At 43.5% G+C, this 15882-nt stretch overlaps 1 protein-coding gene and 1 pseudogene across 1 annotated transcript in view; both read right to left on the bottom strand.

Moving 5' to 3' along the window:
- Nucleotides 1–8478: 8478 nt before the first annotated feature.
- On the bottom strand, nucleotides 8479–8599 carry LOC136168051 (5S ribosomal RNA; annotated as a pseudogene).
- Nucleotides 8600–9451: 852 nt separating this feature from the next.
- The window catches only part of MYOM1 (myomesin 1), a 118428-nt gene continuing 111997 nt past the window's right edge, over nucleotides 9452–15882 (bottom strand). The window contains exons 34-37 of the mRNA XM_065932522.1: nucleotides 15442–15478; nucleotides 15189–15211; nucleotides 13611–13666; nucleotides 9452–10819 (exon numbers count right to left, since the gene is read on the bottom strand). Of these exons, the coding sequence (XP_065788594.1) occupies nucleotides 10526–10819; nucleotides 13611–13666; nucleotides 15189–15211; nucleotides 15442–15478 (410 nt within the window). The 3' untranslated portion in view covers nucleotides 9452–10525. The remainder of the gene's footprint in view (nucleotides 10820–13610; nucleotides 13667–15188; nucleotides 15212–15441; nucleotides 15479–15882) is intronic.

The following is a 15882-nucleotide window of genomic DNA, read 5'->3' on the forward strand; positions in this document are numbered from 1 at the left end:
GTGAGCATTTTGAAAGCCTGCATGGAAAAGGCATTAAATTCATGTGTACCTTTGTACAGGCTGAGGGTACCTTTTGTAAGAGAGAAGATCAAGCTGTTGTGATGTGGAATTCTCAAGGGCTCATCAAGTGGCCCACAGCAGAAGTGAATTGGATTTTTTTTTTTTTGGCAGTGACTTGCCTAATTTGCGCATAAAATACTTTAAAGTCTGGAGATGTAAACACTTTCTTTTTTTTTTCCATTTCATTTTAAAAGGAATTTCCAGAGTTTAACTTCTGTTTTGAATGATGTCTTTGTAACAAACTTCCTGTGTTGACAAGGAATGCATTGCATTTCCGTAGCTGTGATGGCCATAGAAATGAGGGCAGTTCTAAATGTCTTACTATTTTAAGGTCTTTATGCAATTTTCTGACAGTTCAAGTCTCCTAATTTTTATCCTGGTTATAACTTGATGATGTTTAAGTATAATACAATAAAAATATACAACTCTATCTCTAAATAATATATAATATACAAATAATACAATAATATACAACTATATCACTATAGTATTACTGCTGTAATAAGCATTTCAGGCTTCCCAGGTGGCTCAGTGGTAAAGAATCCACCTGCCAAGGCAGGAGACGCAAAAGACGTGGGTTCGATCCCTGGGTCGGGAAGATTCCCCAGAGAAGGAAATGGCAGTTCACTCCAGTATTCTTGCCTGGGAAATCCTATGGACAGAGGAGCCTGGGGAGCTACAGTCCATGAGATCACAGTCAGACAATTCTTGTTGAGCAACTCTTGACTGAGCTACTGACCACACAATAAGCATTTCAAATAATGTGTTCATTTTTTTTTTTTAAACTTCTCCTAATGTTTTGTTTTATCTTGTTTTAAATTATCTGTCAACAGAGCACTGAACACTTACTTTAGCCTTTTGGTGATAAACTTTTCCCTTTTTGAGGGGTTTTGTCTTAGAGTGGCTCTGCCTCTCGGCTCTGCTGGTGATCAACCTGCTCAACTTCATAAACGTTGTTCAAACGTCATTGACTCAGAATCTAGCAGAACTGGGCACATCCAAGTGTCTCTATTTTATAAGATAGAGTGACTTTAGCATGAGGCTATCTTAAAGCACAAACAAAAATTTTCTATTACTCAAATTAAGTGGCTTATCATTATATTTTTACTTACAGCTTTTATCTTTCTTTGGTGCCTCATATTTTAAGGCAATGACGTCCTTTAATACAGCATTAGGAGAGCACAGCAATTTTGGGGGAAATTGTTAACAACCATAATGCAGCCTAGATATGAAAAAAAAGTAATGTTAAAAGCCTGAGGAGATGTAAAATTAAGAAAAGCCCAGTGAAAAATGTTTACACAAAATAGTCCAACTTTTTATAGATATGAAGTTACGCATAGAAGCTAGCAAGAATTCCCTTCCTTCTGCCCTTTCTCCTCTCCCCTCCCTGCCACCCACACAGCTCCCATCTTGCTTCAACCTTCATCCACTGAGATGAAAAAAAAAAACAGTTCTTACCCACCCCTCCACACCCCCATTCCCACCCCGCCACCCCCATCCCACCTCCTTGAATGTTCAATTCCGTGACTTCCGGGAGTGCCCATGCAGAGGTCAAAGCTGCCTGTGATTTTCCATTTACACTGACATGGATCTGGCAAGAAGGCAGGGGTTTCAGAGTTTGAGAGTCAGTCTGGCCTGTTGGGCAGCAGGACCTGACCCAGACCCCTGCTAAGTCGATACATGTCTGATGAATGAATGAGCCGAAAAGGTGATGCCTTGCATTTTCATTACTATAAGAAGGTAATTGCCTTCTGAAAGGTTGTTGCTGAACGATAAGACGCCGGGATTCTTGGCCTCCGGAGGAGACGAATTCAATTCGGGGCCAGAGACGAGGCTGGATCGCTCAGAGCTTTTGTGTAATAAAGTTTTATTAAAGTATAAAGGAGATAGAGAAAGCTTCTGACATAGGCATCAGAAGGGGGCAAAAGAGTACCCCTCTCCTAGTCTTTAGCTGTATGTTATATAGTCACTCACAGTCTGTTAATGAAAAGAAAGGAATGTCATAAAATTTAGAATGGCACCAGATAATTCATCCCTGGCCATAAAACAATTGACTTGAATCTTATAGAAGGGCAGAATACCAACAAATAGTTTCGTTTACATAGATTGGGGAACAATATCTGAGTAAGTAGGTTAGGCCTTTTGGCGGAACCAACTTGAAGATAGAGTCTGGGGTACATTAACATAGCTTAAGACAACATTTCCATAAGAAAAAGAAATGTATTGGTTAACTCAAGGTTTGAGAGTAGTTAGCTTCAGGTGAAACCAGGTGTCATGGCAACACAGCATTTTAAGAGAAACCTCCTTTTAAATTTGTATAGAGAAGAAAAAATATCGCTGGCTTGTTTCTTCCTGCTGCTTAAGAAAGATAAAAATGTCTGGCACTTGCAGCCTCTTTCCTCCATTTGGAGACCCCTGGCCTTCCTGCCTGTTACCCTCTCACTTCTCTTCCAGTTTTGAGACAAAACTTTTTTTTTTTTAACTCATTTTCATCATTCTTTATCTTTACACCTGCTCGGCTGAAACTTCCTGTTGAGACTGCCCCAGCAACGAGTTGATCTGTCCTTCCTCCGCCTAGTTTTCTGCAATGAAATTTTAAAAAAGTCTTAGCAATGTGGTTCCTGGTTTAGGGTGTGTGACAAAGGGCACTTTTAATTTGATGTTCTGGGGAATGGAGACTGCACGGGGCCTATGCTGACAGCAGCCTGAGAGCAGGGTGGGGTCCTGAGGTCTGGCTGCAGCGGGGGATGGAGAGGAGGGGAGGGGAGCTGTTGGTGTATATGCTGCAGCTGGACTGGAGGCCTGCTTGGAGACGCTTCTGTGGGCAGCTCCTGGGCAGTTGGGTTTGGACAACTGAGATCAACCAGGGAGCCATCAGAATAGAACCTACAGCAAATTCTCATTGGCTATCGGTTTTCTATAGGGTAGTGTATATGCTTCCACGCTAAAACCAGGGCTCTGTAACAACCTAAAGGGGTGGGAAGGGGAAGCAGGGAGGCTCAGGAGGGAGCGGACATATGTATACCTATGGCTGATTCGTGTTGATGTATGGCAGAAACCAACACAAAGTGTAAAGCAATTATCCTTGCATTAAAGATAAATAAATTTAAGAAGAAAAAAAATTACGTAAGAAAACATGGGGGCAACAAATTAAAAGAAAAAAAAAAAGAAAACACTGGGGTTCTGGCATGGGACTCCTGGTCTCTGAAAGGAAGCTCTTTCCTCTGACCTGCCCCGCGACTTGGTCTCAGTGGGGCCACCTCCTCACCCAGCTCAGAACCAGGTCCAGGCAGGCAGGGTAGGTGGCTTCCCTGTGATGTCATGGGCACCAGTGACCCTATTTAAGGCTGAAGTTTTGATCATATAGGTTATGCCCTCTGTTGTTTTTAAAATAGGTTAGGAGAGGGAAGGGGAAACCATGGGAACTTGAGACCAGGGGAGGGGAAAGTTACCTTCATGATTTATTCAAAGCTGGGTGTATTTTGTTGCCAAAGTGGGTTGTTGTTTTTTTTTTTCCAAGTTGGTCCGGTGTTACTAAACCTTAAGAGTTTTAGTGAACTGTGGAGGAGAAGCTCAGAACCTCTGTACTGAGGTTGCTTAGCTCTGTAGGATGAAAAGCTTAAACCAAGAGGGCCCACCATACCAAAATGAGCCAGAGAATGAAGGCAGTACAGAGGAACGCGAAGACAAATGATGGAGAGACTTGAGTTCTTATGACAATGTTTGTGTCCTTGGATCCAACCGTGCCTGAAGTTAGAATATCCCCTGGACCTTTCAGTTACATGAACCAATAAATACCCTTCTTTGCTTAAGTTAAAACAAAACCAAAACCAAAGTGTTTTAAAGGCAAGTTGGTTGCGTGTTGCTCTCTGCCTTTCCCAGAATGAAGAAATGGGCCCTTAAATGGGACAGCCGGGGTGTGGACTGTCTCTGGGCGCCCGCAGCACGTATGTGATCTTTGTGACAAGTATTGTGTTATTATCCTTACTTGACACTAGACTACAACAAAATATGTAAAGAAATAATGTGAAAAAGTCACTTAAATCTTAATAACTCTGAGTTAGGTCATTTTGGAAACTTTCATGTAAGTTTTTTGAGATTTTAATATACATATAAATCACTTGATACTTCAGAAGCATATTAAATCATCTAAGACTTTCCTTGCATAATTTCATCTCAAAAGCCCTCAGTCAGAGGTTGAAAGGCAAACATTTGAAGACATGATGTAACAGTCATTGTGTTTCAAGCATGTAATCTTCCATAAATCTGTGGATTTTATCTAAACGTCTTACAGTGGGTAACAGAGCAGGGCCACAGAGTAGAATATAATAAACACTTTGAGATGGTGCCAGTGGTACTATTAATCCATAAATCTTTTCTTTTCACTCCATAGTAGTGGATACTTGGAAGTAATGAGAACATACAGTTTGAGCTAATAACAACGCAATGTTAGTTTGTAACAGAAATGCTACATAGTACCTGGAAGTGTTCCCCTAATGCCAAAACAGTAAAGAAAATTCCTGATTCTATGCCTGAGATAACTGGAGCTTAATTCTTCTACTGTAAAAGATTTGCTTTCCTAATGTAGATTTATTGATGCACCACAAAGATAGGAAAGCTTTTGTTTTTTAACATACAGTATAAGAATTCAGTGTTCCCAGTACTTTAATTCCCACTTTCTCTTCTATGGGTTGTAAGAATTCAACCCCAGTAATTGTTTAAACACCATTCTCTGTTGTTTTTGGGTCATCCTTCTCATACTGCTTCCTCCTCTTGCAGTCAAGTCTTTCTGCAGCTGATATTTTTTAAAAGCAATACTTTCAGTAAACTCACAGTTTTGCCATAATGCAACCCCCCTTCTCCCTACCCCCCAAGCACATCACTCCTTCCGTCTTTGGGCTATGCCCCTTACCAGGTGCTCAAGGCTGAAGGTAGGAAGGTGTGTCCTCCTGAGCAATTTCACCCAAGCTCTGCCCATTTACCTCCAAAAAGTCTTTCTGGGAAGTGTATCCTTGTCGGCCACCGCTCTCACGCAGACCCTACAAGAGCCTCCTGAGTGGTCCAGCCCTGGGTAGGGTTGGACTTCCTGTGACTAGAGGGATGAAGGGATGGCACGTTATCCTGGTGGGCCTGCACCTGTCCACAGGCACAGCCTCTGCTGGGATTGACGCTGAAGCCTGGCAACCCTAGGGATGCCCAGGTCCGTAGGGAGGGAGCACACGTGCTGGGTACCAGGCCAGGTGTGTTAGGAGCAAGAAGAAATTTAAAATGAGGAGAATATACTTCATATCTGCCCACTTCTGCTACCTTTCATTCTTTGTTGTTCTAAATTTCCATCTGATGCCATTTGCCTTCTGACTGAAGAACTTCCTTGAATATTTCTTGTAGTGCAAATCTCCTGCCACTGGATATCTCAGCTTTAGTTTCGAGGGTAAAGTCTTTATTTTGCCTTAAGTTTTGAATAATATTTTCAGTAGGTAGAGGAGACTAGGTTGAGAGTTTTGCTTTCCACGTGGCACATTTAAGGTCTTGCTCCACAGTCCTTTGGCTTCTATGGCTTCTCATGAGAAGTCTCGTGTTGTTCTAACTTTTGTTCCTCTTATGTAATTTGTCTTTTTCCCTCTGGCTGTTTGTAAGATTTTTCTCTTTACCAATGTTTTTCAGTAAATTCATTATGATATGCCTTGGTATTCTTCCATGTCTCTATTTAACGTATTCAATCTTTCCTCTAACTTCTTGAAGATACAGTTAAAACAGATGTTTTAAGGTCCATGTCTGCTAATTCTATCATCTCTGTCATTTCTGGCTTTGTTTTTATTAATATACTTTTCCTTTTTTCCCTCGTGTATCATGTTATTAGATTGTAGACATCTGCTAACTTAATGATCATAAACTATAGCAATGCCATTTCAAGTTACATGCCTATAAGTTACCAACAAGTAACATGGAACAACAGACTGGTTCCAAATAGGAAAAGGAGGACGTCAAGGCTGTATATTGTCACCCTGCTTACTTAACTTATATGCAGAGTACATCATGAGAAATGTTGGGCTGGATGAAGCACAAGCTGGAATCAAGATTGCTGGGAGAAATACCAATAACTTCAGATATGCAGATGACACCACCCTTAGGGCAGAAAGTGAAGAGGAACTAAAAAACTTCTTTTAAGAAAGGTGAAAGTGAAAGAGGAGAGTGAAAAAGTTGGCTTAAAGCTCAACATTCAGAAAACTAAGATCATGGCATCTGGTCCCATCACTTCATGGGAAATAGATGGGGAGACAGTGGAAACAGTGTTAGATTTTATTTTGGGGGGCTCCAAAATCACTGCAGATGGTGATTGCAGTCATGAAATTAAAAGACACTTACTCCTTGGAAGGGAAGTTATGACCAACCTAGATAGCATATTAAAAAGCAGAGACATTACTTTGCCAACAAAGTTCTGTCTAGTCAAGGCTATGGTTTTTCCAGTGGTCATGTATGGATGTGAGAGTTGGACTGTGAAGAAAGCTGAGCACCAAAGAATTGATGCTTTTGAACTGTGGTGTTGGAGAAGAGTCCCTTGGACTGCAAGGAGATCCAACCAGTCCATCCTAAAGGAGATCAGTCCTGGGTGTTATTGGAAGGACTGCTGCTGAAGCTGAAACTCCAATACTTTGGCCACCTCATGCGAAGAGTTGACTCATTGGAAAAGACCCTGATGCTGGGAGGGATTGGGGGCAGGAGGAGAAGGGGATGACAGAAGATGAGATGGCTGGATGGCATCACCGACTCGATGGACAGGAGTTTGGGTAGACTCTGGGAGTTGGTGATGGACAGGGAGGCCTGGTGTGCTGCGATTCATGGGGTTACAAAGAGTCAGACACGACTGAGTGACTGAACTGAACTTAACTGAACTGAACACATATACACATAGCTCATCATATTTCAAAAGCTACTTAAACATCTTTCATTAAAATTATGATTACATTTGCTGTTGGGATTATATTGTGCTTAAAAAGGACTAAAAATTACTCTGAATTTTCATTATCTGATCAAATAGTATTAACTTAATAATGAATTATTCTTGATACTCCCATGATATTTGTGTATAAAGTATTTTCCCAGTTTTACTGAGATATAATGGACATATAACACCATATTAGTTTTAGGTATGCAACATGATTTGACATATGTATACATTGTAAAGTGATTACCATAATAAGTTTAGTTAACCTCTATCACCTCACACAGTTACAAATTTCTTTTCTTATGATGAAGTCTTTTACCACCTACTCTCTTAGGAACTTGCAAGCAAGCAATATGGTATTATTAACTACAAGTTTCCCCAGTGGCTGAGTGGTAAAGTAGCACCTGCCTAGCAGGAGATGAGGTTTGATCCCTGGGTCAGGAAGGAAATGGCAACCCACTCCAGTATTCTTGCCTGGAAAATTCCATGGGCAGAGGAGCCTGGCAGGCTACAGTCCATTGGGTCGCAGAGTTGGACACGGCTTTAGTGTCTAAACAACAATTATTAACTATAGTCACCATGCTGTACCTTACGTCTCCAGGACTTATGTATCTTTGATGTACTTTTCTCTTGGCTGTTAGTCATATTTTCTTGCTTCTTTGCACACTTGTTCACTTTGATTGCACTCCAGCTGTTACTGTTATAAATCTCACACTGTTGGTAATGCATTCTAAATGAATTCTAAATAAATTCTAAATGAGTGTGTTGCACTTTGTCCTGACACACCATTAGGTCACCATAGATATTTGATCCTCTTGAAGCTTACCTTCAAGCTTTGTCAGGGTGGGTCTAGGGCAGCTTTTAGTTTATAAAGTTAATTTAGCCCCACTACTAAGGTGAGAAGGGCTTCCCCGGTGGCACAGCAGTAAAGAATCTACCTGCCAAGGCAGGAGACACAGTTCAATCCCTGGGTCAGGAAGATCCCCTGGAGGAGGAAATGGCAACCCACTCCAGTATTGTTGCCTGGGAAATCCCATGGATAGAGGAGCCTGGCGGGCTACAGTCTATCATGTTGCAAACAGTCGGTGACGACTTAGCGACTGAGCATACACACACACACACACAGTAAGGTGAGAAACTTCTGAGGCCTCTATCCAATGCCCCGTGTATTACAAAGTCTTTCCCTTCTGGCTGGTGGGAAGGAGAAACTTTTCACAGTCTGCATGGGCTCCCAGGACTGCTGGTACCCCCACCTCCTGAGCTTCCCCAGAACCCTCAGAGCAGCACCCAGTCAGAGACCCATCTGCTGCAATCCATGCTCCTCTCTGTTAGACTCTTCCTCCAATGCCCCTTCCCATGAATCCCAGCCACCTCGGCCTCCTTGAACTTCAGTCTCCATCTCCTCAACTCGGTGAGTCTGACGTTCTCTTTGGGTCCCCCTGGCTGGACTGCAGCCTGAACACCATCCACTGTCCACACAACAAGCTGGAACCCTCACCTGTCTCTCCCATCCAAGTACTAACCAGGCCCGACCCTGCTTAGCTTCCGAGATCAGACGAGATCGGGCGCGTTCAGGGTGGTATGGCCGTAGACTCTCACCTGTCTCTCATTACTGTTTTGCTTTCTCTGGGACATCACACCCCTGCAAGTCTGTTAGCCAATGTCCCAGTTTTCTGTCCCGCATATATTGTCAGGTTTTCTAGTGGTTTACGGTGAGAGAATGATTTCCATGACAGCAATCCTTTGTGGGCAGACACAGAAGTTCCTTATAGTGTCATTTACATCTGCTTCTCTGGGGCGCAGACATTGGCCATTTTTATGGGACCTCTTGGCTTGGGTTCCTACACCATGTGGTGTTGCTGTAAATCTGGACCCCACGAGCATGCAGTGCTGGCTTCAGGAACCCATTAACTTTGTTTTTCTCCCCAGATCTACTGCCAGGCAGATGGTAAGTTTCAGTAGAGCTTCTTCTCCATGTCAGTTGGTGATATTTTTTACTGTTCCTATTTATTTGTTTTTTTACTATCCCTGTTTTTTTGACTAAGCTACCTTTTGTGCGTCCCAGAGCTATGATGAGGTCTTGGTGTCCAGCTCCCCGCAGCAAACAATCCGAGTTCATGCCTTCTGTTCTGGCATAGGTGTTAGAACTCCAGTCCAAGGCCCTCGGGGCTACATCTAGGTAAAATTAGTATTTTTGCATTATGAAGTCTGTTCATATTTGATTTTTACGTACTGGTAATATCTCTGATCCTTTATCTTAGTAATAACTTATCTTATGATTCTAACTAAACTGTTTAATTGATTGTGATTTTCTGTTGAAGTCTTACTAAGTATGTACAATTTGAGAACATATGAGAGAAATCAACATTTTCTTATTTATATGCTTAGTTTAATGGGTCATTTAAGTTCTTGGAAAGTTTTTGTTGGTTAAGTCAGACAATAGTGTTACTTAAAATAAAAAGCAAATATATTTATTAGAATCCAGCGGCAACGCAGGAGACACAGGTTCAATCCCTAGGTTGGGAAGATCCCTGGAGGAGGAAATGGCAACACTCAAGTATTCTTTCCTGGGAAATCCCATGGGCAGATGAGCCTGGTGGGCTATGATCCATGGGTTCACAAAGAGCTGGACACGACTGAGCAACTGAACACACACACAATTTAACAAGTTAAAGAGAACTTATGTTATTAAAACACTCTTAAAATTAATATTTCAGTGGCTAATATTTTAAATTAGAAAAACAAGGTTTTAAAGTCAAACTTCAAGGGTTTAAGGCCTAGATTTTTAAATTTGTTACTTCAATATGTTGAATACTACCTTCCTAAAGCTAAACTTTGAATAGTCTCTTCTATGGATCCTCTAGATACCAATAGCTCACTGTTTTAGCCAAAGGAATTTAAATCAGAAGACATGTTACAAGAAGCAGCAAGGAAGATGCAGTGGAGACCACTCAGCTAGGCAGCCAAAATGGTGAAACAAGAGAAGCACTGATGGGGAAGAGAGGGGTGTGAACTGTTTATTAGGACCGAGAGGCTCCAGATCACCAGCCGCCCACAAACGCACACCGCTACCGTCACAACACACGACATGGACTGGCCGGCCTAACAGCTGGTCTCATCTGGACGAGATGCTGACACAGCACTGAGAACTGGGAGAGAGGACTGCTCCGAGGCCAGTCACGTCCACACGGCTCTGCAGCACCTCCTCTGACCATCGGGCTACGTCCCTCTGACTTTACTCTGGTCTCTGCCTTAAAACCGTTTCCTAACATTTATGCTACCAATGTCATTTTCTTAATACAATTTGTGGATAAAGAAAAATGAGTAAAATGTCACTATTTGATGCTTTCTTACATGAACAAAGATTTGACAATCCCCGCCACCACCCCCCAAAGCCAGCACAAAAATAAGGAATTGGAGGCTTCCTGGTGCTCAGCTCAAACCACCTGCACACACGTGACCTGAGGCAGCTGGGCGTGGCTCTCCCCTCCTCGGCCCCTCGGCCCCCTCGCCCTCCGGTCACTTGGCCTTCTTGTTGCCCTTCTGGGGCTCCTCGGCCACGCTCCTGGCTTCCTCCTCTGGGATGAATACGCTGACAGTGAAGTCGCTGATCTCCGAGCCATACTTGTTCTTCACGACCAGCCCGTACTTGCCCGAGTCGGACGTCCTGACCCCGTTGATGGTGAAGTAGGCCGTCTTGCCAGCCTCGAACTTCAGGTTGCAGTGCTCGTCCGAGGCCAGGAGCTTCTCGTTCTTCAGCCAGGAGACCTCCGGAGCTGGGTCGCCCCACACAATGCACGTGAGGTTAAGCGCCTGCAAAACAGGTGTTAGGAGAGGGGAGATGTACCAGCTGTAACATCCACCTTGAGGCATCCTTCTGGGGGCTCGGCCTGACCAGATGGAGGACAAGACTAAATTTGCCGGGCTGGGCTGTGTGCACCTGTACAAGTTACATTTCAAAATCACACTTGAGGTGGTTTCTCTGGGGCCCTGGTTTTCTGGCTTTGGAAACACTTATGATCAAAGCCCCAAGAAGGCATTTGCTTCCAGTTCCCATAAACACACCGAGGCCTTTTGGTCTAAGGTGGCATTTTGGACCCTGTCTCAGTAGAGACATCTCCTCACTGTCATCATCTCTACCTGCTCGCTTTTGCGTTTCGTTTGTGTCACCGAGCCCCGCAGCAGAAGCCCCACAGCTGCTTCAACAATGTGACTCAATTTCACGTCCCGTCTTCCTCACTTTATCTCTCCCCCCACACCCACTCAAGCTGCTGCAGTTGCAAAGGTGCGCTGCCAAAATGTATTCCTCTTTCCTAATATTTTATTATATTACCATCTGTGCTGAAAACCTCTTACTTTAAAAGATCAATGTTTAGATCTATCAAATAATAGATTTCCTTTACTGAATTTTCCCCAGTAGTAACATTTTACAAAACTACAGCATAAAAGCACAGCCAGGAGACTGATGCTGATATAATAGATTTCCCCTGTTTTCTTGTGCTTTTGTGTCTTTAGATCTAGTCGGTTCTGTCACTTGTCCAGGTTTGTGTATCCACCACATCAGTCAGGATATAGAGCATTTCCATTCCCACCACGATCCTTCCTGTGGTCCATTTATAACCACACGCACCTCCCCACTTCCAAGCTGGTTCCTAACTCCTGGCAACCACTAACATATATCTGTTTCTCGATTATTATAACCTCCAAAGCATTATATAAATAGCATCATACAGGAGGTAACATTTCCAGAGTACCTTTTCCACTGAGCATAATTCCTTGCAGATTCATCCAAGTTATTGCAGGTGTTAACAGTTTGTCCCTTTGGCTCAGAAGGGTACCGTGGTATGCATATACCTGCAAGGGTCACCTGAGCTGTTTCCAGTTTGGGGCTATTATGAATAAAGCTGCTATGAACATTTGTGTGCATGTTTTTATGTGAGCATATGTTTTAATCTCTCTAAGATAAATATCCAGGAGTACAATTGCTGGATGGTATGGTAAATGTATATTTCATTACTTGAAGAGATTGCCAAACTGCTTTCCTGAGTAGCTGTATAATTTTGATCTATATTTCCAACAGCCATGTAGGAGTGATTCAGCCTCTCTGCAGCTTCACCAGCATTTGTTGTTGTCATTTTTATATTTTAGTAATTCTGATAGGTGTGTCATATTTCACTGTGGTTTTAATTTATATTTCCCTGATAAGCAAAGATGATGAATTTACTTCACATTTTAAGTTCCAGTTTTTTTTAGAATTTTCCATCCTGAAGGAATTAATTTTTTAAATTAATTTATTTTTTTACTGAAGGATAATTGCTTTACAGAATTTTGCTGTTTTCTATCAAACCTCAACATGAATCAGCCATAGGTATATGTAATTTTTTAAATTAATTTATTTTGGCTGCACTGGGTCTTTGTTGCTGTGAGTGGGCTTTCTCTGGTTGCAGCAAGCAGGGGCTACTCTCTACTTGTGGTGCATGGACTTCTCCTTGTTGTGGCTTCTCCTCTTGCAGAGCATGGGCTCTAGAGTGTGCAGGCTTCAGTAGCTGTGGTGCATGGATTTAGCTGCCCTGCAGCATGTGGAGTCTTCCTGGACCAGAGATTGAACCTGTGTCCCCTATAAGGCAGGTGGATTCTTAACCACTGGACCACCAGGGAAGTCCTAAATTCCATTCTTGTATTTTTTTCTTACTGAAGTCCAGAAGTTATAAGAAAAAGAGCAGGGTTCACCATATACATGGAAAAGAATATCCTTCTATCTGGAAGGGCTTTTTATGATCCCTTGTTGCCTCTTCCATAAGCATATCATTTAGAATTGGGTAGATAGCAAGAAATTTCTTTCCATGATTAATTAGCACTTCTTATTGAATTATTCTGCAAACACATTTCAGGAAGAAAAATATGAATCAAACTATTGCCATTAAGAGAAACTATGCCATTGGTGAAGGGAACATTAACCCACTCGAGTATTCTTGCCTGGAGAATTCCATGGACAGAGGAGCCTGGCAGGCTACAGTCCATGGGGTTGCAAAGAGTCAGACATAACCGAGTGATTAACACTTCCACTTTTCTCAGGGATGAAGAAAGTAAATCCAGGTTACACATGACATTCACTGCTCTTCAGAGAGATTATTATGGAGCAAACAAATATCTGTTTAAAACCAAATGGAAATAAATCAGTTTTCCGCTATGATGGGTCCTATAGAGATTCACGGAGCAGTACATTTCCCTTCAAAGATGAGGAATCCTATAGGTCAGCCCACTTTCCACTAGCATTAGAGGTCGCTTCTTTTGTCAATTATGTTTGTCATATAGTTATGATTGAACATTTCGCTTCTCTTGATTTTAAAGAGACCTCACTTCTGGAAAGAGACTAAGAGGTCTACACATGCCCACATTGAACAAATGTACATCTTGATGCTTGGCCTACAAAACATCTTCAGATGAGTGGAAAACTGGCTACACTTTGAACCTTGTATGTGACTATACTGAAGTCAGGCATGAGCAGCCATGGCATATGAGGAAGATGGTGGGAACCAAGTCTGGGGCACTGGAACCCCTTTCCAGTGTGGAGGAAGTGGGGACAGGAGTGCTCCAAACTTACCTTGCCCTCTTGGATGGTGACCACATCGGGGAGGCCACCCACCACCCGGGCGCGATCTGTAAGCACAGGCATTTCTGGTTAATCACTGAAACCACAAGCAGCAGCCATCACATGCATGCACAGAGCCACCCAGCAGAACTCATCGTCCTATTTAGTTTCCCTCTCCTTATAGTCATTGTATACCTGCTTTCACTATGCAAAATAAGAAAAGGATCTTGCAATTTCTGAACATTCATCTCCTGCACACACAGGTGCCTCAATCTGGACCTGAGACCACGTCATGGTCCGCTCTGTAAGCCTGGCGGCTGTTCTCAGCCTAGCCTTCCTGCAGCTCAGCGAGCTTGGCCAGAGCAGGCAGGGCAGAGCATGGCCTCTTCCATGGGCTCCCCTCTGACTCAAAAAGGCTGCATAAGTGGAGGCTGTGTGCCAGGAGATCTGGAGGCTGGAGAAGACATGGGCTTTCCTTGGGGCCATCCCTACAGAGCATCCCCTTCTCATTTCCGGGGAGTTCTTCAGATGTTCTGCAAGGCCCCTTTCTATGACTGAGGGGACAGGGGTAGGAGGGGTGCTGAAATCCAGGGCTGACATCCCCACCCTCACCCCAAGCTCTGTGCTACAGGTGTGACAGCCTCGGTCCCAGGGAAGGACGCCTTTCTGTCATTCATTCAACACTAATGCAGTGGCACCACCCTCTCCTTTTCAGCCTGCTTTAGTGAATGAGTGACTCTACATTCTTATTTCTATTGTACGTTCCATTCTCCACTAAGTCAGGCTAAAGCTTTGAATGAGTGTTGACTGCCTTCTGCTGCTGACTTTGCACTTAACACCACCTGCGGGCCCGACCCACTGCCTGGCCCCCTGTGCCTCTTACTGGATGGTGCTAGGAGAGTCATGTCATATGTGGACCTCAGTCTCCTCATGGGGGTGGGGGGCTTGCATTAAACCTGCGGATATGAAGCTTGTCTACTCTGCTGCCTGGGGTCCATGGGATTCATCCCAACTTCACTGAAGATAGCTTGGCCCTCACCTATGTTATCGGGTCCATGTGGAAGACTTTGTTTGAATTAAGTGTTCTGTGCAATCATTTAAGAACAGGAATCTAGACAGGCTTTCAGGTCTCTTCCAGCTCTAATAAGATACTGTGGTCCAGAGACCTCAGGAAGGAGCTCATGGAGCAGAGGGAGGGTCAGGCTTCTCGTCCACAGCAGAGTTCAAGAGAGGGGAGAGACGGAAGCGATGACCAACCTACGGTGTGATTTGCAGCCCAGAGATTTTTCATGTGGAGGCTGGGAGCCATCCTTACAGGAGATTTTTATAATAGATTTTTCAGGTTTAGGCTGGGAGCCATTCTTACAGTGTAACCTGAGACCTTCTTTTCCAGACCGTCTTACTCAAGAGACTAAAGAACAACACAGGCAGAACACCTAAGGTTTTAAATATATACATAGAAATGAAAAAAAAAAAAAAGAAAAAAAAAAAAAAAAACGCTTTCACTCTCTTCCATCTGCAGTAATAATAGAAAAATAAAAGTTGTATTTGGAAGCCACACTAGGAATAAACTCGAAGGGGTTTACTTACTCTTCTCGGCGATGGCAGCTTGTCTGTGGTTGAGAGAAACGAACAAACACACAAACAAAGAAGGGTTTTGTTTTAGCGTTACTGCCAAGTAGCCAACCCCGACTGCATTTCTGTTTCTACTGCTCAGCAAAGCAGCGGGAAGCGCTGCTCCGCCTGCATTTGCCCCAGTACAGGACCCTCTGCCCCGCTGACACAGATGGGGAGGAGCGCAAGGGTGCCCGTGGGGGCGTCGCTGGGAAAGGGGGGGACTTACTTCAATCTCTGGAATTCCGCAAAGGCCTCATCGTACGCTTGAAGAGAAAAAAGGAGAAGTTAGAATTTTCTCACCCGGAACTGGCCACACACAGGGGCCTATGAGAGCTCCCAACATGAGCACAGTGTAATCAGTCCAGACCTGACGTGGTGGGCTTTGAAGGAGCTGCATCCGAGCAATCCCTATGACTCAAAGGCTTAACAAGAGAAGCAAATACTTTCTAGACAGAAAGCAAGAAATAGTGGATTTTAGAAGCTTTCAATTCAGTGAGAAGACTTCAACCCTCCAAATAGAAAAGGAAGGATTCGCTCAGCCAAAGACGGAATGGGATCAAACTCTGCTCGATGTTGTGTGGCAGCCTGGATGGGAGGGGGCTTGGGGGGGTGGGAATGGATACATGCATCTGTATGCCTGAGTCCCTTCGCTATTCACCTGAAACTA

This window comes from Muntiacus reevesi, chromosome 4, assembly GCF_963930625.1.
Source record: "Muntiacus reevesi chromosome 4, mMunRee1.1, whole genome shotgun sequence".
Lineage (NCBI taxonomy): Eukaryota > Metazoa > Chordata > Mammalia > Artiodactyla > Cervidae > Muntiacus > Muntiacus reevesi.